This window comes from Bos taurus, chromosome 14 (genome assembly GCF_002263795.3).
Source record: "Bos taurus isolate L1 Dominette 01449 registration number 42190680 breed Hereford chromosome 14, ARS-UCD2.0, whole genome shotgun sequence".
Classification (NCBI taxonomy): Eukaryota; Metazoa; Chordata; class Mammalia; order Artiodactyla; family Bovidae; genus Bos; species Bos taurus.
The window spans coordinates 75,702,613-75,725,844 of record NC_037341.1 but is presented as its reverse complement, the minus strand read 5'-3'; the positions used below and the strand labels follow the sequence as shown (position 1 = coordinate 75,725,844).

Genomic DNA, 23,232 nt, shown 5'->3' with positions numbered 1-23,232 from the left:
CATTCCTTCTACTATTTTATTTCAGCTAGTAAATTGGGTCTTTTTTATATTTTCTAGTTCCATATTAACATTCTGACTGAGTATATTGATTTTTTCCCCTTAATTTAGCTACCATTTTAAATATCAATGCTATGAATTCTTTTGTGGTAAATTGTTTATATCTGTTTCATTTATTTTTTCAAGTGTTTTCTCTTATTCTTTCAAATGAGGTCAGTTCCTCTGCCTTTTCATTTTTCTTAACTTTCTCTGCCCCTATGATCTTATGGGAAACAGTTACCTCTTGTGGTCTTGAAGGATTGCTATTAAATGGGGGCACACCTATACAGACTGCATGTACCCAGTACTTTTGGTAAAGAAGTTGAATTTACGTGGATGCAAGTTGCGGTTTTCTTCAGGGTGTCCTATCAGCTCTGACTTTGGTAGGGGATGTGATGGGGATGGAGGCGCTCGAGGTGCAGGGGGTTATGAAATAGGATTTTCCTGCTTCTCAGTCACCATCAACAACCAATGGGAGTGCTATGTGATCTCAAGTTGCTGGAGCAGGAGCCTTGTGGTTCAGGCCCCAGATGGCTCTGTTACCTTCAAGTGTGTTGTTTTACCCTCTCCCTTTCACCAGACCTCTTGTCCCAGAGGAGGTCCTGGTGAAGCAAGGGGGACTTGGGCTGGCCTCAAGCAGAGCTACAAGATGTCTCTGATGTGCTACTATGCAGACACTTGCAATTGCTTCCCTTGCTGCACTTAGATGTAGCCTTCAGTTCAAGACCACTTTGTCCCTCACAGGTAATCACTGCCCCCAGCCTCCACTCCCACTCTGTTATGGAGCTATCCCACAAGTAGAGGAGAGCCCATGCAAGCTCTCAGTATACACTGGTGGGTAAGGCATGAGCTGCTGTCAGAGATGTGGGCTGCTTCTAATGCACTGCTTCAGTAAGTGCAAACAGCAGTCACTGCCGCCCCACCCAGATTCTTCCCGGTACCCTGTGGCCTCTGCCCCCGTATGCACATCTTTCCCTACTCATGGCCTCCCCAGGTCCTGTGCCACTCTGTGTCATTGAGGGAGGAAGAATGCATGTTTGTTTGACTGGGGATGAGATACATGCCAGGGTATAACCATAGGGTTAGGTTCGGGTTAGAATTAGCCAACTGGCTTTCTGCGTGAATGGAGTCCCGGTTTTCCGCAGCCCACCTTTTAGCTTCAGCAGTCCTCCAGTGAGCCGAGGAGGCTCCTGTTTCCCATGTAGGACCTCTGGGCTGAGACCCCCACACCCAGATCGGGTGTCCCCCTTGTTGTCTCCCTTTTCCTCTGAGTCCTTTCCTGGGGCACGGTCTGACCTAATCATTTTCATTCCCTTGCCACCTGATTATGTGTGCATATTTCTTACAGCCTTGGTTGAACAGGATTCCTTCTGCCAGTTTCTAGTTAATTTTCAATGAGGATTGTTCTTCATATACATATGTTTTGTGTGTGTGTTTCCTTTTTTTTTAATTGAAGGATAATTGCTTTATAGAATTTTGCTGTTTTCCATCAAACTCCAACATGAATCAGCCACAGGTATACATATTCCCCCTCCCTTTTGAACCTCCCTCCCATCTCCCTGCCCATCCCACTCCTCTAGGTTGACGCAGAGCCCCTGTTTGAGTTTCCTGAGACATAACAGCAAATTCCTTTCAGCCATCTATTTTACATACGGTAATGTAAGTTTCCACATTACTCTTTCCATACATCTCATCCTTTCCTCCCCTCTCCCATGCCCATTAGTCTGTTTGTTTTCTGTATCTGTTTCTCCATTGCTCCCCTGTAATAAATTCTTTGGAACCATGTTTCTAGATTCTGTATATGTGCGTTAGAATACGATATTTATCTTTCTCTATCTGACTCACTTCCTTCTGTATAATAAGCTCAACCGCCTCGTCAGAACTGAGTCCAGTGCCTTCCTTTTTATGGCTGAGTAATATTCCATTGTGTATATGTACCATAACCTCTTTATCCATTCATCTATCGATGGGCATCTAGGTTGTTTCCATGTTCTAGCAGTTGTAAATAGTGCTGCAATGAACAGTGGGATACATGTGTCTTTTTCAACCCTGGTTTCCTCAGGGTACATGCCTACGAGTGGGATTGCTGGGTCATATGGTGGTTTTATTCTTAGTTTTTTAAGGAATCTCCAAACCGTCTTCCATAGCGGCTGCATCAGTTTACATTCCCACCAAAAATGCAAGAGCTTTCCCTTTCCACACTCTCCCCAGGATTTATTGTTTGTAGACTTTTTGATGATGCCCATTCTGACCAGTGTGAGGTGGTATCTCATTGTGGTTTTTGATTTGCCTTTCTCTAATAATAAGCAATGTTAAGCATCTTTTCATGTGTTTCATATACATCTATTTTTGGTGTGTTTGAGTGGGGAGATAAGCTACACATCTTCTTACTCCACAATCTTGATTGATCTCCTAAAGCTATAGGTTTTCTCATGTATCTTTTCTTTATCTGCTTGAAGAATTTGGAGTTTTTTCCTTGTAGGTGAATTTCCTTGCAGATTAACCTCAATGAAATGACCAATTTTATTCATAGGCAGTGTCTACGCACACCATGGGAAAATATAAGTATCTTCTGGACAGTGCTCAAATTGTCAAGTAGTTATTTGGATCCATGATCTACTCTCCAACCCTACTGTAGTTCTAAATCTTTCTTTGTCCTTGGCTTTCTAATTATATTTATTTCATGTTTCTTCAAATCTACTTCTCATCCACATTCACATGCATTCATGTACAAATTTCACACGGTTTTAAACAAAAATGCATTCTGACTAAACACATAGGATTGTATGATTTTGTTTCAACAAGAAACTCAGAAATAGGAGTAGTCTGCATTTTGTGATATGGAACAGCCATCAGAGCATTATTTGGCACATAGGACCTCATTCTGAAGACTGACTCTAGCATTTAACTCTTCCATTTTAACCTTTACACATCTTTCACTTCTTGGGAACATTACTTTGGAGACACAAATTATAAACACCAGTTACATGTACACCAGCCATCACACTTTGAAAATTCTCAAGGGTTACATGAAGCAAACATCTTAGCCATACACAGAAAAGAACAAAAGTGAATGTTTTAGCACTTTGATACAAATTTCTTAGCCACTCCAAAGATGATTTATGTAGATTACCAATTGGAATAAGGTTCCAAGTCTTGGAACACTGGATCCATGTAGAATAATAAAAAGATTATGCTTTCGTACTCCTTTGGGCCTCAGTATTATAGTCTAGAAAACGTAGATGACAGTAAGAGTATTAGCTAATAAAATGGTATAAGAATTAAATGATCAGATACATGCAAACTGCCTAGAATAATGCCTTGACACATAGTAAGAACTGACATGTTGATTATTTAGTAGGGTAGCATATCCAAAAGTTTGAGAAAATGGGTTTAGAAGTCAATTTAATTTTCATATGTACCCTTTATCCTCTATTTCCTAGTTAAATGAGTTAGGCAAATTAATATTACTTTTGTAGTTTATGTGTAAGTGGAATTAAATAATACCAATCTTTTCAGCTTGAACCAGGTTGAGAAACATATATGCAGGAAGCAACAGTTAGAACTGGACATGGAATGGCAGACTGGTTCCAAATAGGAAAAGGAGTACGTCAAGGCTGTATATTGTCACCCTGCTTATTTGACTTCTATGCAGAGTACATCATGAGAAACACTGGACTGGAAGAAGCACAAGCTGGAATCCAGATTGCTGGGAGAAATATCAATAAACTCAAATACGCAGATGACATCACCCTTATGGAAGAAAGTGAAGAGGAACTAAAAAGCCTCTTGATGAAAGTGAAAGTGGAGAGTGAAAAACTTGGCTTAAAGCTCAACATTCCGAAAACAAAGATCATGGTATCTGGTCCCATCACTTCATGGCAAATAGATGGGGAAAAAGTGGAAACAGTGGAAACAGTGACAGACTTTATTTTTGGGGGCTCCAAAATCACTGCAGATGGTGATTGCAGCCATGAAATTAAAAGACGTTTACTCCTTGGAAGAAAAAGGAGTTATGACCAACCTAGATAGCGTATTTCAAAGCAGAGATATTACTTTGCCAACAAAGGTCTGTCTAGTCAAGTCTATGGTTTTTCCAGTAGTCATGTATGGATGTGAGAGTTGGACTGTGAAGACAGCTGAGCGCTGAAGAATTGATGCTTTTGAACTGTGGTGTTGGAGAAGACTCTTGAGAGTTCTTTGGACTGCAGGGAGAGCCAACCAGTCCATCTTAACAGAGACCAGTACTGGGTGTTCATTGGAAGGACTGATGCTAAAGCTGAAACTCCAATACTTTGGAAAAGTTGACTCGTTGGAAAAGATCCTGATGCTGGGAGGGATTGAGGGCAGGAGGAGAAGGGGACAACAAAGGATGAGATGGCTGGATGGCATCACTGACTCAATGCATATGAGTTTGAGTGAACTCCGGGTGTTGGTGATGGACAGGGAGGCCTGGCATGCTGCAATTCATGGGGTCACAAAGAGTCGGACATGACTAAGCAACTGAACTAACTGAACTTAATCTTTTCTTGTTATATAAATATAGAATTAGAGAAAAGTAATGTAAAGACCTTAGCAAAATGTTTGTCATATAAGAAATAACAATCCAAAAAACAGATGATTGCAAAATGTGTGTTCCAGATAGAAAAAGAAAGAAAGAAAGAAAGAAAGATCTTAGGAAATTTCCCAATGGTTTCAGTGATTGGAGTTTAGAAAAACAGTAGATTCTTGGTCCGTGCATCTCTACAGAGTCTGAGTAGGAATGAAAATTTCTAATGTCATATAAATCACACATTGCATTATTTGAATCAGTTAAGTTAAATTAAATAGGATTCTTAAAGTATATACTCTGTTTTGTGTAAAGAATTAACATAGTACTTTATGAACTCAGGCCAAGAGAAAAAAGATGCTACAAATATTTTAAAGTGTGGTGCTGTTATTTACATTGACAATGAAACATGGAAATCTTGAAGACTTTTATAAGCAATGTCATGAGGCAAATGTTGATTAAGACGTTTGTCAACGTTCAATTTTAAGTATGATTATTTTTGATAATTATTGATGCAAGCTGTCGAGATGAGCACTCAATATTCTAAAAAACTGACCAAATTTTCATGATGTTGTCAGTTAAAAATTGAATGAAGCAGACTTTTCAGAAACAAGTGTCATTACCTAACACTGACAATTTGCTATATTTCATTAGATTTTGTTATTCACATATTAAAATATTTTCACTGGATTGAAACCTGTATACAAGTAGGAATCACCTGGAGGTTGATATTTAAAATAAAGAAGACTACCTAGACTCTACCTTTGGAGATCTTCCTTCATCAGGAAAAGGATCAGAAATCTATCTTTAAAAAACACCTGAGATGAGTCCAGTGATCTGGATTTCAGAAATGCTGAAATACTGCTTGAAAACATCTTTATTCTGATCCTAAAACAATAGCACATAAGATTTTCATAAATAATTGCAAAGATTCAGATAACTATACTTTGAATAATGTGTATGTAAACTATATATGTGGAGAAGGGAATGGCAACCCACTCCAGTTTTCTTGCCTGGAGAATTCCATGGACAGAGGAGCCTGGTGGGCTACAGTCCATGGGGTCGCAAAGAGTCAGACACAACTGAGCAACTAATACTAATACAATACTAAACTATATATGAATCATCTTGGGAGAATTTTAATTATGTGGTATATTTTATAAGCACTTTAATAAATTACAGAAATAAAATTTTAAGAAGACTCAGCTAAAAAAATAATTTTTTGACAATTAGCATTATCCTAAATTTATTATTCTTAAAATATTTCTCAGTGAAACACACTACAGACAATTTTTATAGTGGATATTTTTTAAGCATAAAATGTTTATGCTTCATATTTTTGTCACTTGCTTTTTTAGACTAAATAGTATAGAATTAAGTTGTATATATTGAGTTTAAAATCTTTCTTTCAGAAGCCTTACGGCACTTATAATAATTTCTCTCTCTCTCTTTTAAGCCGAACCAATATTCTATCAGCACACAATGTGTTTATGAAGCAATATCCTAAAATATTCTTGCAGAAAAAAGTCAGGCTGCCTAAACTTTTCAAAGAGGAAGAGACAAGGTAATGATGTCTTCTTCTGAAAGCAAGCCTTTGTGTGTGCGGATGTGTGCGTGTGTGTGCAGATGTGTGTGAGTGCACAGAAGAACATGTGGAACTCAATACTGAGTGTTTGATCAGTTCCCAGTACTCCATGTTACGGATCCGCCAGGAAAATGGATATTAGTGAGGAAGGCTGAATTCCTACCATAATTCTTCAGGCATTTTAATTAGGTTATATGATAACTGGGACTAATAAATATGTGTAACTTCCCGAATTTTTTCATTAAACAACTATCCCTATACAATAATCTTAATAAGATAAAATACGATTAGGAATGAGAATATAGTAAATGATACAGAGAAAACTAAATAAATTATAATTTGTGAGAGAATATTTCATGTAACCTGAGAATAATCTAGGTGTTTCTGGTTCATTTTGTAAAAAATATATACTACTAAAATTATTCAAGATGACATAAATAAAAGTAATTATGGTATGAATAAAAGAGTTGTAAAAATAACTCTCCAAAAGTATTTTTGAAGCCAAAATAGAACAAAAGCAAAAATTAAAAACTCCTAGTCTCAGTGATATGACTAGATGTTCTTTTTAAGAAAAGGTACTTTCTATGCAATTTAATATTTTTGGAGTATAGAAAATGAATATAGGTTGTGTATTTGCCATGCCTGTATAACAAGATTTCACAAGAATAGCATAAATAAGAAATATCAGTTTTTAGTTATGACTATTAAGACTCTACACATGGACATCACCAGATGGTCAACATCGAAATCAGATTGATTATAGCCTTTGCAGCCAAAGATGGAGAAACTCTATACAGTCAGCAAAAACAAGACAGGGAGCTGACTGTGTCTCAGATCATGAACTCCTTATTGCCAAATTCAGACTTAAATTGAAAGTAGGGAAAACCACTAGACCATTCAGGTATGACCTATATCAAATCCCTTACATTATACAGTGGAAGTGAGCAATAGATTTAAGGGACTAGATCTGATAGACAGAGTGCCTGATGAACTATGGATGGAGGTTTGAAACACTGTACAGGGGACAGGGATCAAAACCATCCCCATGGGAAAGAAATGCAAAAAAGCAAAATGGCTGTCTGAGGAGGCCTTATAAATAGTTGTAAAAAGAAGAGAAGCAAAAAGCAAAGGAGAAAAGGAAAGATATTCCCATTTGAATGCAGAGTTCCAAAGAATAACAAGGAGAGATAAGAAAGCCTTCCTCAGTGATCAATGCAAAGAAATAGAGGAAAACAGCAGAATGGGAAAGACTAGAGATCTCTTAAAAAAATTAGAGATACCAAGGGAACCTTTCATGCAAAGATGGGCTCAATAAGGGACAGAAATGGTATGGATCTAACAGAAGCAGAAGATATTAAGAAGAGGTGGCAAGAATACACAGAAGAACTGTACAAAAAAGATCTTCACGACCCAGATAATCACAATGGTGTGATCACTCACCTAGAGCCAGACATCCTGGAATGTGAAAGCAAGTGGGCCTTAGAAAGCATCACTATGAACAAAGCTAGTGAAGGTGATGGAATTCCAGTGGAGCTATTTCAAATCCTGAAAGATGATGCTGTGAAATTGTTGCACTCAATATGCCAGCAAATTTGGAAAACTCAGCAGTGGCCACAGGACTGGAAAAGGTCAGTTTTCATTCCAATCCCAAAGAAAGGCAATGCCAAAGAATGCTCAAACTACCACACAATTGCACTCATCTCACATGCTAGTAAAGTAATGCTTAAAATTCTCCAAGCCAGGCTTCAACAATATGTGAACTTCCTGATGTTCAAGCTGGTTTTAGATAAGGCAGAGGAACCAGAGATCAAATTGCCAACATCCGCTGGATCATGGAAAAAGCAAGAGAGTTCCAGAAAAACATGTATTTCTGCTTTATTGACTATGCCAAAGCCTTTGACTGTGTGGATCACAATAAACTGTGGAAAACTCTGAAAGAGATGGGAATACCAGACCACCTGACCTGCCTCTTGAGAAACCTATATGCAGGTCAGGAAGCAACAGTTCGAACTGGACATGGAACAACAGACTGGTTCCAAATAGGAAAAGGAGTACGTCAAGGCTGTATATTGTCACTCTGCTTATTTAACTTATATGCAGAGTACATCGTGAGAAATGTCTACTGAAAGAAGCACAAGCTGGAATCAAGACTGCTGGGAGAAATATCAATCACCTCAGATATGCAGATGACACCACCCTTATGGCAGAAAGTGAAGAGGAACTAAAAAGCCTCTCATGAAAGTGAAAGAGGAGAGTGAAAAAGTTGGTTTAAAGCTCAACATTCAGAACATTAAGACCATGGCATCTGGTCCCATCACTTCATGGGAAATAGATGGGGAAACAGTGTGAGACTTTATTTTTCTGAGCTCCAAAATCACTGCAGATGGTAACTGCAGCCATGAAACTAAAAGATGCTTACACCTTGGAAGAAAAGTTATAACCAACCTGGATAGCATATTTAAAAGCAGAGATGTTACTTTGCCAACAAATGTCCATCTAGTCAAGGCTATGATTTTTCCAGTGGTCATGTATGGATGTGAGAGTTGGACTGTCAAGAAAGCTGAGTGCTGAAGAATTGATGCTTTTGAACTGTGGTGTTGGAGAAGATTCTTGAGAGTCCTTGGACTGCAAGGAGATCCAACCAGTCCATCCTAAAGGAGATCAGTCCTGGGTGTTCATTGAAAGGACTGATGCTAAAGCTGAAACTCCAGTACTTTGGCCATCTCATGCGAAGAGTTGACTCATTGGAAAAGACTGATGCTGGGAGGGATTGAGGGCTGGAGGAGAAGGGGACGACAGAGGATGAGATGGCTGGATGGCATCACCAACTCCAATGGACATGAGTTTTAGTAGACTCTGGGAGTTGGTGATGGACAGGGAGGCCTGGCGTGCTGCGTGCAGCCCATGGGGTCACAAAGAGTTGGACATGACTGAGCGACGGAACTGAACTGAACTGATAAGGCATATGTGGGCTTCCCTGGTAGCTCAGCTCATAAAGAATCTGACTGCAATGAAGGAGACCCCAGGTAGATTCCTCGTTCGGGAGGATACCCTGGTGAAAGGAATAGGCTACCCACTCCAGTATTCTTAGGCTTCCTTGGTGACTCAGACGGTGAAGAATTCGCATGCAACACGGGAAAGCTGGGTTGTAAGCACAGCACATACAGGCAGAGAAATAGTGCTAGTTGCTCAGTGGTGTCTGACTCTTCGAAACTTCTTGAACTGTAGCCTGCTAGGCTCCTCTGTCTCTGGGGATTCTCTAGGCAAGAATGCTGGAGTGTGTTGCCATTCCGTTCTCCAGGGGATCTTCCACACCCAGGCATTGAATCCAGATCTCCTGCATTGCAGGCTGATTCTTTACTACCTGAGCCACCAGAGAAGTCCACATATAGGCATACATAAAAAATAAAATGTTTGCAATAGTGTATTAGCATATTGGTACACTACAGTTAAGTTGACTTCATCTCATGAGTACTAAGATTTTTTAGAAAATCTGTTATTAAAATTTTGTAATATTAGTAGCTCAAAGAGAAACTATGTGATGATATCTACAGATGATGAAAAGGCATTTGATTTAATTCAGTATCCATGTCTCATAGTAAAAGCAAAATCAGGCAAGTAAAAATGTGTAATGAATACAATCATGTGACTGTTAAGAAATACAAAATGTTTCTCTCTTTTTTGATCATGAAAAATCATCTGCTCTAAAGTAACAATAAAATATCTTAAAATGGAATTAAGATAAATTACATAAAGTATATTAAGAAATTATAAATCTCATCTACACTTAGCTTACACTGGTCCCTCATGTAATGTGATAAACTCATATATGCCCAGTTGATGAGAAGAGAGCTGCAGTTAATTCAGAGAACATTTGGCAGGATAAAATCATTGAGGAAACAAGAATCTTAGTAGACACTAAATTCCTGCACTATTAAATCATTCACCAATAACCTTTACCTGTTATCATTGTCATATTCTCAACACTTTATAATTCATTTAATTCAAGTGTCCTGTGACAGACACAATAGCCAGACTGAAGTATGACACCTCCTTTGCTGTGGCAGCTCGTGCGAATCCTGATGCCAGGGCATTTGCTAAGCAGTGAAGTAAGACAGTCATGTGCAAGGAGAACAGAATAAATGCTTTATATAACCATTAAAATGACTTGGAGCAATGCTGCACTAATGAAAATAAATGGAACACATGGCAGAGACATAGGGAAACATTGCTACATGAGCAAAAAATGTGAGTGCGGGACGAGAATGAGACAAAGCGCTGTTTGCAACTGTGACCATTATCTAAACTTTTTTTTTTGGGTAGATCATCTAGACAGAAGGTAAACTTTTGGTATATTCACAGACATGGGAAATCAAATAGACACATTAAAAAAAAAAAACTAAATTTTGACCCAGACGACTTGCACTTGCATTGTTATTCCACCCAAGAGCAGAAATGTGTCTTTGGAATTGTCTTTGAACATTGACTGCACTCCAGATTTTTTTACTCAGAAAAAGAGGATAATATTTTCCTACTCAGAGTTATGCATTGAAAGAGTGTTTTAACTGTAATAGCTCTTTATTGAGCTTCCCTGGTGACTCAGATGATAAAGAATCTGCCTGCAGTGTGGGAGACTTGGGCTTGACCCCTGGGTTGAGAAGATCCTTTGGAGAAGGACATGGCTACCCAGTACAGTATTCTGTGTTGGGAGAATTCCATGGGCAGAGGAGTCTGACAGGCTACTATCCATGGGATCACTGATTATTACTGTGGACTGCAGATTTAAACAATAATCACCTCTGCAACAAATTAATAAAAATTCACAGCATTGCTTGCTTCAAACATTTTTAAATAACAAGAAATATATAGACTTTACTCAATGAATTTTTGCATTAGTTTATATCCAAGGAAAAAGAAGTTTAAGATAATGATAATAACAGAAGAAACAAAATGTATCCACAGAACTGTAGAAATCTATGTTAAAGATACATTTATAAAAAAATGTAATTTTTTAGGAGGATGGGAATTTAGATATTTGCAAGGAGGCCTGTATCCCTGTTAATGTCTTTCTTGACTTCTATAAAAATTCCTATTTGATGTTATAGATACTTTAAGGGGACATATGTAATAAAGATAATATTTTATATTATCTTTTGATATTAATATATTCCCTTAATAATATGACTTCTGCACTCCATGCATCATAATGGTTGCAGAGAAAAGAGAAGGATAAATACTGCACTGAGAAGGAGAAAACTATAAAATGGAGGCATATGAGGAAAAGTAGAGATACAGAAGTAGAGGAGGTTAGCTAAGTTTGAAAAGTACTGATCTTCATTCATGCCCACTGGAGTACAAAATGAAGCTGGGCAAAGGCTAACAGCTTTGCCAAGAGAATGCACTGGTCAGAGCAAACACACTCTTCCAACAACACAAGAGAAGACTCTACACATGGACATCACCAGACGGTCCATACCGAATCAGATTGATTATATTCTTTGCAGCTGAAAATGGAGAAGCTCTATACAGTCAGCAAAAACAAGACCAGGAGCTGACTGTGGCAGATCATGAACTCTTTATTGCCAAATTCAGACTTAAATTAAAGAAAGTAGGGAAAACCACTAGACCATTCAGTGGTCATCCAAATCAAATCCCTTATGATTATACAGTGGAAGTGAGAAATAAATTTAAGGGACTAGATCTGATAGAGTGCCTGATCAACTATGGACGGAGGTTCATGACATTGTACAGGAGGTGGTGATCAAACTATCAAACTATTCCCAAGGGGAAAAAAATGCAACAAGGCAAAATGGTTGTCTGAGGAGGTCTTACAAATAATTGAGAAAAGAAGAGAAGCAAAAGGCAAAGGAGAAAAGGAAAGATATACCATCTGAATGCAGAGTTTCAAAGAATAGCAAGGAGAGGTAAGAAGATCTTCCTAAGTGATCAATGCAAAGAAAACAAAACAAAACAAAAAAAACAGAATGGGAAAGACCAGAGATCTCTTCAAGAAAATTGGAGATACCAAGGGAATATTCCATACGAAGATGGGCACAATAAAGGACAGAACTGGTATGGACCTAACAGAAGCAGAAGAGGTTCAAAAAGGTGGGAAGAATACACAGAACTGTACAAAAAAGATCTTCATGACCCAGATAACCATGATGGTGTGATCACCCACCTAGAGCCAGACATTCTGGAGTTCAAAGTCAAATGGACCTTAGGGGGAATCTCTACAAACAAAGCTAGTGGAGGTGATGGAATTCCAGTTGAGCTATTTCAAATCCTAAAAGATGATGCTGTGAAAGTGTTGCACTCAATGTGCCAGCAAATTTGGAAAACTCAGCAGTGGCCACAGGACTGGAAAAGGTCAGTTTTCATTCCAATCCCTAAGAAAGGTGATGCCAAAGAATGCTCAAACTACTGCACGATTGCGCTCATCTCACACGCTAGCAAAGTAATGCTCAAATTTCTCCAAGTTAAGCTTCAACAGTACATGAACCAAGAACTTTCAGATGTTCAAGGTGAATTTAGAAAAGGCAGAGGAATTAGAGATCAGGTTGCTAACATCCGTTGGATCATAAAAAAGGAAGAGAATTCCAGATAAACATCCATTTATGTTTCACTGACTATACTAAAGCTGTCTGTGGAAAATTCTTCAAGAGATGGGACTACCAGACCACCTTATCTGCCTTCTGAGAAACTTTTATGCAGGTCAAGAAGTAACAGTTAGAACCAGACATGAAATAACAGACTGGTTCCAAATTGGGAAAAGAGTAGGTCAAGGCTCTATATTGTCACATGCTTATCAAACTTATATGCAGAGTACATCATATGAAAAGTTAGGTGGATGAATCATAGGCTATACAGATGATATTACTTTAATGGCAGAAAGTGAAGAGGAACTAAAGACCCTCTTGATGAAGGTGAAAGAGAAGAGTGAAAAATCTGGCTTAAGACTCAACATTCAAAAAACTAAGATCATGTCATCCATTCTCATTACTTTATAGCAAATAGATGGGGAAACAAAGGAAACCATGGCAGACTTTATTGGGCTCCAAAATCACTGCTGATGGTGACTGTATCCATGAAATTAAAAGATGTTTGCTCCTTGGAAGAAAGGCTATGACAAACCTAGACAGCATATTAAAAAACAGAGACACTACCTTGCCAACAAAGGTTCCTATAATAAAAGTGGTTTTTCCAGTAGTTATGTATGGATGTGAGATTTGGCACACAAAGAAGTCTGAGTGCTGAAGAAATGTGGTGTTGGAGAAGACTTTTGAGAGTCCCTTGGACTGCAAGGAGATCCAACCAGTCCATCCTAAAGGAGATCAGTCCTGAATATTCATTGGAAGGACTGATGCTGAAGCTGAAACTCCAATACTTTGGCCACCTGATGCGAAGAGCTGACTCATTTGAAAAGATCCTGATGTTGGGAAAGATTGAAGGTGGGAGGAGAAGGGGATGACAGAGGATGAGTTGGTTGGATGGCATCACTGACACGATGGACATGAGTTTGAGTAAGCTCTGGGAGTTGGTGATGGACAGGGAGGCCTGGTGTGCTGGGGTTCATGGGGTCACAAAGAGTCGGACACGACTGAGAGACTGAACTGACTGAATTGAACTTGGGAGCAAAGCCTAAGTATTTAAACAAATATTCCTAGATGACTTTTGAAAATTATTGTTATAGTAAGACCTAACTTGAGCTTCATTCAACATGAAGTGAGAATAATACTGCAGCATTTCTGTGAATGAAGATGCCAAGTGACACACAAAAGCTAAGGCTTTTGATTCCACTTGGCTTGTGTCTAGCATATACAAGGTCCAGAAATGACCACAAACAGTGTTGAGGAGACAATGAGATGCTAACAGCACTGAAGGGCTGTCGGGGAGAAGGGGAGCACAGGTTGCTGAGCACAGGTTGCTGAATAACTGATCCAGGTGAAAGGTAGCCAGCAGGAATGAATGATGTTCCAAAAGTTGCAATCTTTCCTCAGTAGATGCCGGTCTAGGGGCCTGCATAGACCTGCAGTCACGATGCAATAGAAACATGATGATGATCAGCTCGCAGTTCACAGGGAAGAGAAACTTCTTCCTCAGACCATGGTCATATTGGCAACTGGCTGGAAGAAGCACAAGCTGGAATCAAGATGGCTGGGAGAAATATCAATAACCTCAGATATGCAGATGACACCACCTTCATGGCAGAAAGTGAAGAGAAACTAAAAAGCCTTTTGATGAAAGTGAAAGAGGAGAGTGAAAAAGTCAGCTTAAAGCTCAACATTCAGAAAATGAAGATCATGGCATCTGGTCCCATCACTTCATGGGAAATAGATGGGGAAACAGTGGAAACAGTGTCAGACTTTATTTATTTATTTGGCTCCAAAATCACTGCAGATGGTGATTGCAGCTATGAAATTAAAAGATGCTTACTCCTTGGAAGGAAAGTTATGACTATCCTAGGTAGCATATTCAAAAGGAGAGACATTACTTTGCCAACAAAGGTCCGTCTAGTCAAGGCTATGGTTTTTCCAGTAGTCAGGTATGGATGTGAGAGTTGGACTGTGAAGAAAGTTGAGCACCGAAGAACTGATGCTTTTGAACTGTGGTGTTGTAGAAGACTCTTGAGCATCCCTTGGACTGCAAGGAGATCTAACCAGTCCATTCTAAAGGATGGGGAGCACATGTATACCTGTGATGGATTCATTTTGATATTTGGCAAAACTAATACAATTATGTAAAGTTTAAAAATAAAATAAAATTAAAAAAAAATAAAGGAGATCAGTCCTGGGTGTTCTTTGGAAGGAATGATGCTAAAGCTGAAACTCCAGTACTTTGGCCACCTTATGCGAAGAGTTGACTCATTGGAAAAGACTCTGATGCTGGGAGGGATTGAGGGCAGGAGGAGAAGGGGACAACAGAGGATGAGATGGCTGGATGGCATCACCGACTTGATGGAGGTGAGTTTGAGTGAACTCCGGGAGTTGGTGATGGACAGGGAGGCCTGGCGTGCTGCAGTTCATGGGGTCGTGAAGAGTCGGGCACGACTGAGCGACTGAACTGAACTGAACTGAACCTCTCCCAACATATACTCAAACCAAGTTCTGAAAGGAAATGAAATAGAAAATTGACATGACTGAGTCTTCATTTACTTAACAAAAACAAGGTTATTTTACCCTAAATGTTTCAAATTAATGGGACAGACACCATGTGATGGTATAAGTTATTTCAGTCGCTCAGTCTTCTACGACTCTTTGCCACCCCATGGTCTGCAGCACGCCAGGCCTCTCTGTCTATCACCAACTCCCGGAGTTTACTCAAACTCATGTCCACTGAGTCAGTGATGCCATCCAACCATCTCATCCTCTGTTGTCCCCTTCTCCTCCTGCCCTCAATCTTTCCCAGCATCAGGGTCTTTTCCAATGAGTCAGTTCTTCGCATCAGGTGGCCAAAGGATTGGAGTTTCAGCTTTAGCATAAGTCTGTCCAATGAATATTTGGGACTGATTTCCTTTAGGATGGACTGATTCGATCTCTTTGCAGTACAAGGGACTCTCAAGAGTCTTCTTCAACACCACAGTTCAAAAGCATCAATATATATATATATATATATATATATATACACACATATATGTATATATATATAAATAAATTGTCTTCTTTGTACATTGTAGAGTTTAGATAAAATTTAATTCCACCAATCTACTTAGGTGTTAAAATACAAAAACTGCATCCATATAAAAGAGCCAGAGGAAAATGTCCTTTAACAAAGAGAAGCTACAGGGGTTCCTGTCCATATGAAATATGTTATTCTCAATGTTCACATCTCAGGATGCCTGTTAAGGCACAATTAACATGGATACTGACATAACTTTTCTTTAGTAGAAAGCAATTGGAAATCTAATTAGGACATTGTAAGAAGGAAATTTCAGAGTAATGAAAGCAAAAACTAACCTCATGTGAATAGATGTCTACATCATGTATCATCAGGCATGCAAATTGAAACAGTAGTAAGACACCACTATAAACTTATTAGAAGATCCAAAATCCAGAACGCTGACAATACCAAATATCAGCAAGATTGTGGAGCAACAAGGACTCTCATTTATTACTGGTGAAAATGCAAACTGGTACCAGCAGTTTGGTTGTTTCTTACAAAACTCAGCCCACTCTTACCACATAATTCAACAATAACACTTCTTGTCATTTACCCAAAGAAGTTGAAATATATGACACACAAAAGCTGGCACACAAATGCTTATAGCAACTTTATTCATAATTGCCAAACCTGGATGCAATCAGTAAGTGAATGGCTAAACAAACTGTACTACATCAGATAATGAAATATTATTTAGTGTTAAAAAAGAGCCACAGAGCCATGAAAAGACATGGAAGAAACTTAATTGCATGTTACTAAGTGAAAGAAGGCAATATGAAAAGGACACATTGTATAATTCCAACTGTATGATATTCTAGAAAATGAAAAACTAGGGGGATGGTAAAAAGAGTAGCAGTTGCCAGGGTTGGGGGGAAGGGAGGGATGAATGGATGGAATTAGACGATTTTAATGAAAATACTCCATATGATACTATAATGGTGGTTATATATAATTATATGCTTATCCAACCCATAGAGTTGAAGGTCAACACCAAGAGTGAGCCCTAATGTAAGCTATAGGTTTTGGCTGACAGGGATTCAATATAGGTGCATCGATCGTAACGAATGTACTAGACTTGCGGAGGATGCTGATAATGTGGAAAGCTGTGCCTGTGTGTCAGGTGGGGTATATGTGGGAAATCTCTGTACTTTCTGCTCATTTTGTGCAAACAAATACATACAAATACATATAGGAGTTATTTATTTTGTGATCCAAAAAGATGTATGGTGGAGGATGGCAGAATGAACTCTCCTCATGGTCATTTATTATTAAGCATTTACAGAGGTAGCATTATTTGAGAGTCACAGACAGAAAGTTGGCATTGCTTTCAAAACAACTTTCAATAAATTCCAAATCAGTGCTTCTCAACTTTTAATATGTGCATTAATCTCCAGGGTATTGGGAGTGGTTGCTTTTTAAAATGCAGATTTTGATTCAGAAGGTCTAAGGTGGGGTGGAAAGAGTGTTTCTAATAAGCTGGCAGCTGCTGCTGCTCCCGGTCCTTGGACTACAATTGAACTATTCAAATTTTTTTCTTTAAGAAAAGGAAAAAAAAAATTACAGAATTGCAACTTTTTAATGGAAAAATTTAATCCCCCCTTTAAACAATTAATTCATTCATTTATGGTCTTATTTCACTTAGTTAAACTGCATTGCTGTGCATGGTCTTTGGTTAAAATGTACTTGTTTTATTATATTTATAGCAAATATCACGTTGCAGTTAATATGCAGAGTGTGACATTTTGGAGTTTCTGTGGTATATTTTTACTCAGTATATTTTAATGAAGTGCGGCAAGTATCTGTTATCTTTAAAATTTCAATTTTAATTAAGTATAGGATCAGATAAGTAAAAAACATAAGTAGATTGCTATGTTCAGAAGGAGATTCCAAGTTTATAACTTATAACAGATAATGACAGATTTGTAATCATAAATTGCAATATTGTGCAATATCATTTTCTCTCAGCTTGTGTTATATAACAAACAATTGAATGACTTAAGTTGGAAAGAGCGAAAAGATTTTGGGAGTCTGCAAATGGTGTTCTCCCATCCCACCAGCCCCAGGACTCCACCAAGAGTCTTCTCCAAGTTCCAAAGGCAGCCTGACCAGAAGAGTCTGCTGGGATCCTCCTCATGGGCTCAGAAGTCTGTATGCTCACTCAGTTGGTCAAATTACCAATCACTCCAAAAGCTTTCAACATGTGTTTTGTGCAAAAACTGATGCTTTAATTTGGACTTTAGATTCTGAAGAGATTAGGATATCCCAGCTGCTTAAATTAAAGCTCAGAATTTCACTTCTAGATCTAAAAGCAGTGGTAACAAGTGGCTTTGATCTAGATTAAAATGATGTGGAACTTTGTAATTTGTATATTTTCTCAAACATTTTAAAACAATAATTTGGTATAGTACATAAGCTACCTAGATGGATTATAAATTCTTTCTAAAAGTGTAAGTTTAGAAAATGTTGGAAAATAGGAATATTTGGAGATAAAGCAACTGAAAACCTAGGCAAATGAATTCTAATAGATTGATTTAAAAAATCTCTGCAAAATTGATTTTTTTTTTGTTTTTTATTTTCTTCTGAAAATCACAGATCTATTTTGAGAAAATCTATTTTGTTCTTTAGCATTGTCAAAATTACCCTTGTACAACAGGTATATCTAAGTAGTGTTTATTTCATGCTAGCCTGGATCTAGCCTCAAGACATTTAACTATTTAGAAAATATGTATTTAACATTAGAACTAATAAAACTATTCTTGTTATGGTTTAAAACCCATATTTTCACTGAAGTTTTGAGATCTATTGAATGAGATGCTCCCTGTATTTTTAAAAGTCAGAATTAGAACAATTCTGCTTCACTGCATGTGCATACTAAATCACTTCAGTCATGTGCAACCCTGCCGCCCCATGGACCATAGCCTGCCAAGCTTTTCTATCCATGGGATTCTCCAGGCAGGAATACTGGAGTGGATTGCCATGCCCTCCTCCAGGGGATCTTCCTGACCCAGGGATCAAACCCAAGTCTCTTATGTCTCCTGCATTGGCAGGCAGGTTCTTTACCACTAGCATGGCATTATTGGTAAAGAACCCACCTGTTTCACTATTTTATTCTAAAAAGAAAAAGAAATAAAAAGAAAAGTAAAAATTTACACTCTTTGGAAAAAAACCTTATGATACCTCATAAGCTTTGTTTATTTAGTCTTATTCATTTAATATATACCAAGCAGTGACCATGTGCTGAATCAGTCGGGCAGCGTCTCTGTACTAAGAAGGTGCATGTTGGCGTCACTGAGAGGCCCTGAGTAAGAGGGATGAATGAAATGAAATGCGATACAAGTTTGGGGGATGGTTATACTGAAAGAACTTATGCTAGCCACAGATGGTGTCCTGGAAATCAAGGCAAGCATCTCTGAGGGAAGGGATGTTTAAGTTCAAAGATGACTTAAGGGTTGGCTAAAAGAAAGGAAAGAATCTCTGAGGCAGAGAGGCCTGAGTGTGATGCTCTTCATACTGCTGATTATCCAAGGACTCGTGAAGCTCTCCCTACTGATACTCTGCTTGCCCTGTTTAGCAGCTGGGAACAGAAACCTAAAAATGGTATTTTTTCAAAATAGCCCATGTTCTCTGCCACAGATTCCAAGAGGAAATGGTGGCTGGGAGGGGTGCGGGAGGAGAAAGAAAGAAAAAAGGAGGAAAAGAAAAGGGGAAGGAAAAAAGAGAGAGAGAACAAAGAAAGGAGGAAGGAAAGAGGAAGAAAGGGAAGGGAGAAATACAGGGGAGAAACAAAGGACCATCCTGCCAGCCTAGGAGCAGTACTGCGACCTTTCAGAGAATTCTATGAAAGAAAGAGAGGGAACTTTATAGAAACCTAACTGGTTGCTTCAGCCATGGTCTGGGGTCATTCTTTGTGTCATCCTGATGTCATCCAGATTAAAGCCTTTAATATGACATAAATGAAATTCTGTATGGGTTGGGGCGTTATTGTAGCAAAGTGACGGTGATCTGTAGAAATCGTTTATGTGTGCAGGGTTTCCCTGTGTTAAAGTGGACTGATACAGGACAGTTTCAAGTCTGAATCTAAAAACAAATGTCATTTATGTTTATGACTCCCACTGAGGAGTGATCGATTTTGCTGGAAGGGAGGACCTTTGGTTATGCTTCTTTCTTGATGATTTTGGTTAGAAGTATTTGAGAATGGGTGCTAAGAACTGAATTGCCCGGCCTCATAAAGGTATTCTAATTTGGAGTTGTGGAGCAAGTCTGGAGTGGGGAAGGGCAGACAAAAATGGGGTGAAAAAGAAGCAAGAGTTGCTTGTATATTTTTGAGATTAGTTGTTTGTCAGTTGCTTCATTTGCTATTATTTTCTCCCATTCTGAAGGCTGTCTTTTCACCTTGCTGATAGTTTCCTTTGATGTGCAGAAGCTTTTAAGGTTAATTAGGTCCCATTTGTTTATTTTTGCTTTTATTTCCGATATTCTGGGAGGTGGGTCATAGAGGATCCTGCTGTGATGTAACCCTGTGTATGAGACAGCAAAAGTGACGCTGATGTATGGAACAGTCTTATGGACTCTGTGGGAGAGGGAGAGGGTGGGAAGATTTGGGAGAATGGCATTGAAACATGTAAAATATCATGTATGAAACGAGATGCCAGTCCAGGTTCAATGCACGATACTGGATGCTTGGGGCTAGTGCACTGGGACGACCCAGAGAGATGGTATGGGGAGGGAGGAGGGAGGAGGGTTCAGGATGGGGAGCACATGTATACCTGTGATGGATTCATTTTGATATTTGGCAAAACTAATACAATTATGTAAAGTTTAAAAATAAAATAAAATTTAAAAAAATAAAAAATAAAAAAAAAGAAGCAAGAGTAGCCAGGAAATAACTGAGGGGAGATGAGCACCAAGTGAGGAAAACCCCTTGATCCTGGGCAGAGAGGTGAGGGCATTTAGGAAAAGAGAGATCGGTTAGTGGATTTCAAGTACCCTGGTTCATATGTGGTCAGGATCAGTTCAGTCACTCAGCTGTGTCCGACTCTTGGCAACCCCATGGACTGCAGCATGCCAGGCCTCCCTGTCCATCACCAACTCCCGGAGTTACTCAAACTCATGTCCATCAAGTTGGTGATGCCAACCAACCATCTCATCCTCTGTCGTCCCTTTCTCCTCTTGCCTTCAAAGCATCAGGGTCTTTTCCAGTGAGTCAGTTCTTTGCATCAGATGGCCAAAGTCATGTGTGATACAAACATCTAAGATAACCCCAGCATCTGATGAACTCTGCTGTACTTACAAATGCTTTGAATACTTGGTTTAGTTTAGTTTAGTTCTGTTGAGGAAATACAGAAAAAGTTGGTTTCACCTCTGGATAAGCAAGGCATGGAATAAGGAGAGTATTTAAGGAAGAAGCGCAGTGGCAAAGGAGACATCAGGATGTAAGTATAATCTCCTGGGAAATTGCTGGAAATTTAGGAAGAGCTTTCTACTTGCATGAATTTCCATGGGAACTTATTTTAAAAAGATAGCATATGATATTCCTTAGATGCAAAATTTAAAAGAAAATGATGCAAGTGAAATTATTTACAAAACAGAAACGTACTCACAGACTTAGACAACATACTGGTGGTTAGGGGAAAAGGGTGGAAGGAAGGGATAGTTAACTTCAGATTAACATATGCACATTGCTACATTTAAAATGAATAACCAACAAGGACCTATATATAGCACAGTAACTCTGCTCAATGGTATGTGACAAGCAGCCTGAATGGAAGGGGTGTTTTTGGGGAGAATGGATATATGTAAATGTAAGTCTGATCTCTCTGCTGGGCACCTGAGATGATTGCAACCTTGTTAATTGCTTATACTCCAACATAAAACAAAAAGTTTTTTTTTAAAAGAATTAAATAGTGAACAATGTGAAATTATGAGTTCAGTTGAAGAAGTAATGTGAGTGGTGATGTCTCATAAATCCCGTTCATCAAAGACCATATGTAACTAAGAAGAAAAGTCACCTTTGATTTAAAGGGAGTCAGTCCTATGGTTCAAAAAGATATGGTTGAAATTTTGGACTGTCTTCCCTATTGTATAATATTGGTGGCAGGAAATTTTGCTCCCTGTCTCCAAATTGATCCTTCCATTTCCCTAAATTAGGGGTTCCACTCATTACTTAGATTAGCCCTATGGGTTTAAGATTTACTTGAGGAGATTAGTACAAAATAAAAAAGGAAATTCTGAAAATTCACAAGCCACATTTTCTCTGCATTTGATTCTTCAAAAATTTAAAATTAGGTTCAGTTTGTGTGACTCTATAGCTGAATAACTGGAATAGTGTTTATCATTATTTCTTAAGAGTCAGTAATAATCATTAATTCGTATACAGATGTCAAGTAGAGAGCATTAAGTACTGAAATAAGACTGTCCATAGAATGTGGAAATGAGAATGGAAAAGAAACTAAATTGAAGCCATTGAGGGGAATATATAAGAGCTTGACAAATAGCTGATTTTAGAATGCTGAGCAAAAGCAAAGATCAGTTAAAATTAGATGATGTAGATTTGTAATCACCCAAGTGTGTGACCAATTCAGCAATGTTCTTTGGGCGGAAAAAGTAGGGTGATTAAATTGGAAATATGGAAATGATTCATACCTGGGAGCTGAGATAATGAACACAATGAACTCTACTTGGGCTAGATAGTCAAGAAATGTTTGCTAAATTGAATCGTGACTGGAGGGAATTTAGGTTGTAAGTAAAGATAGCACACAATATTCGATTATCATTTTCTAAATATATAGTAATATATTGTTTGATTAAAAATTATCTTAGATATCCCAACTTTTTAATTTGATGCTTATTAATATTTGCAATTAACCCTTAGGAGATAAATCTGTTATAATCTTCTCTAAATAACTTTCTTGTATGTTTGTATAGCTTGTCATATAATCTGGAAAATGTATTGCTGCCTTATTCTGTAGAATACATGTAAGTTCAATGTTCATTTTTAAATGTGGATTTTCTATTGCTCCTTGGAAGTGAAAGAGAAGACATTGAGTCTGTCAAGGACATTAATTTAATAGAAACCAGGGAAATATTGCTTACCTCTGTCTAAACTTAAAATATTCTTTCTTATATTATAAGAGATGACAGGATTCCAATGTTGACTGTCAAGAGTTTATAATGAAACTTGCCTTCAACTCTCCTCAATTTTAACTTTGGATGTATTGGCAACGTGTGGGACAAAGTCAGCACTCTCGCTCAGCACAAAACAAAGTCTGCAACTCACCACCTTCATGCTGGTGCTGGAGACTTACCCTCTGCTATCTCCGTCTTTCGGCATTAGTGATAATGAAGCTAACATCAACAGACAGGGTAGACTTAGTGTACCTGAAGTGACTGGACTTAACTTTTA

At 38.4% G+C, this 23,232-nt stretch overlaps 1 protein-coding gene across 3 annotated transcripts in view; it reads left to right on the top strand.

Moving 5' to 3' along the window:
* The window catches only part of CNBD1 (cyclic nucleotide binding domain containing 1), a 506,340-nt gene that overhangs the window by 55,922 nt on the left and 427,186 nt on the right, over positions 1-23,232 (top strand). For 2 of the 3 annotated variants that reach the window (XR_009490548.1, XM_059874508.1), the window contains exon 3: positions 6,042-6,149. The exons of the other annotated variant lie outside the window; for it this stretch is intronic. Coding sequence is in view for 1 of the 2 variants with exons in the window: in XM_059874508.1 (XP_059730491.1) it covers positions 6,042-6,149 (108 nt within the window). In the remaining variant the exon portion in view is untranslated. The remainder of the gene's footprint in view (positions 1-6,041; positions 6,150-23,232) is intronic. 3 annotated transcript variants of the gene reach the window in all.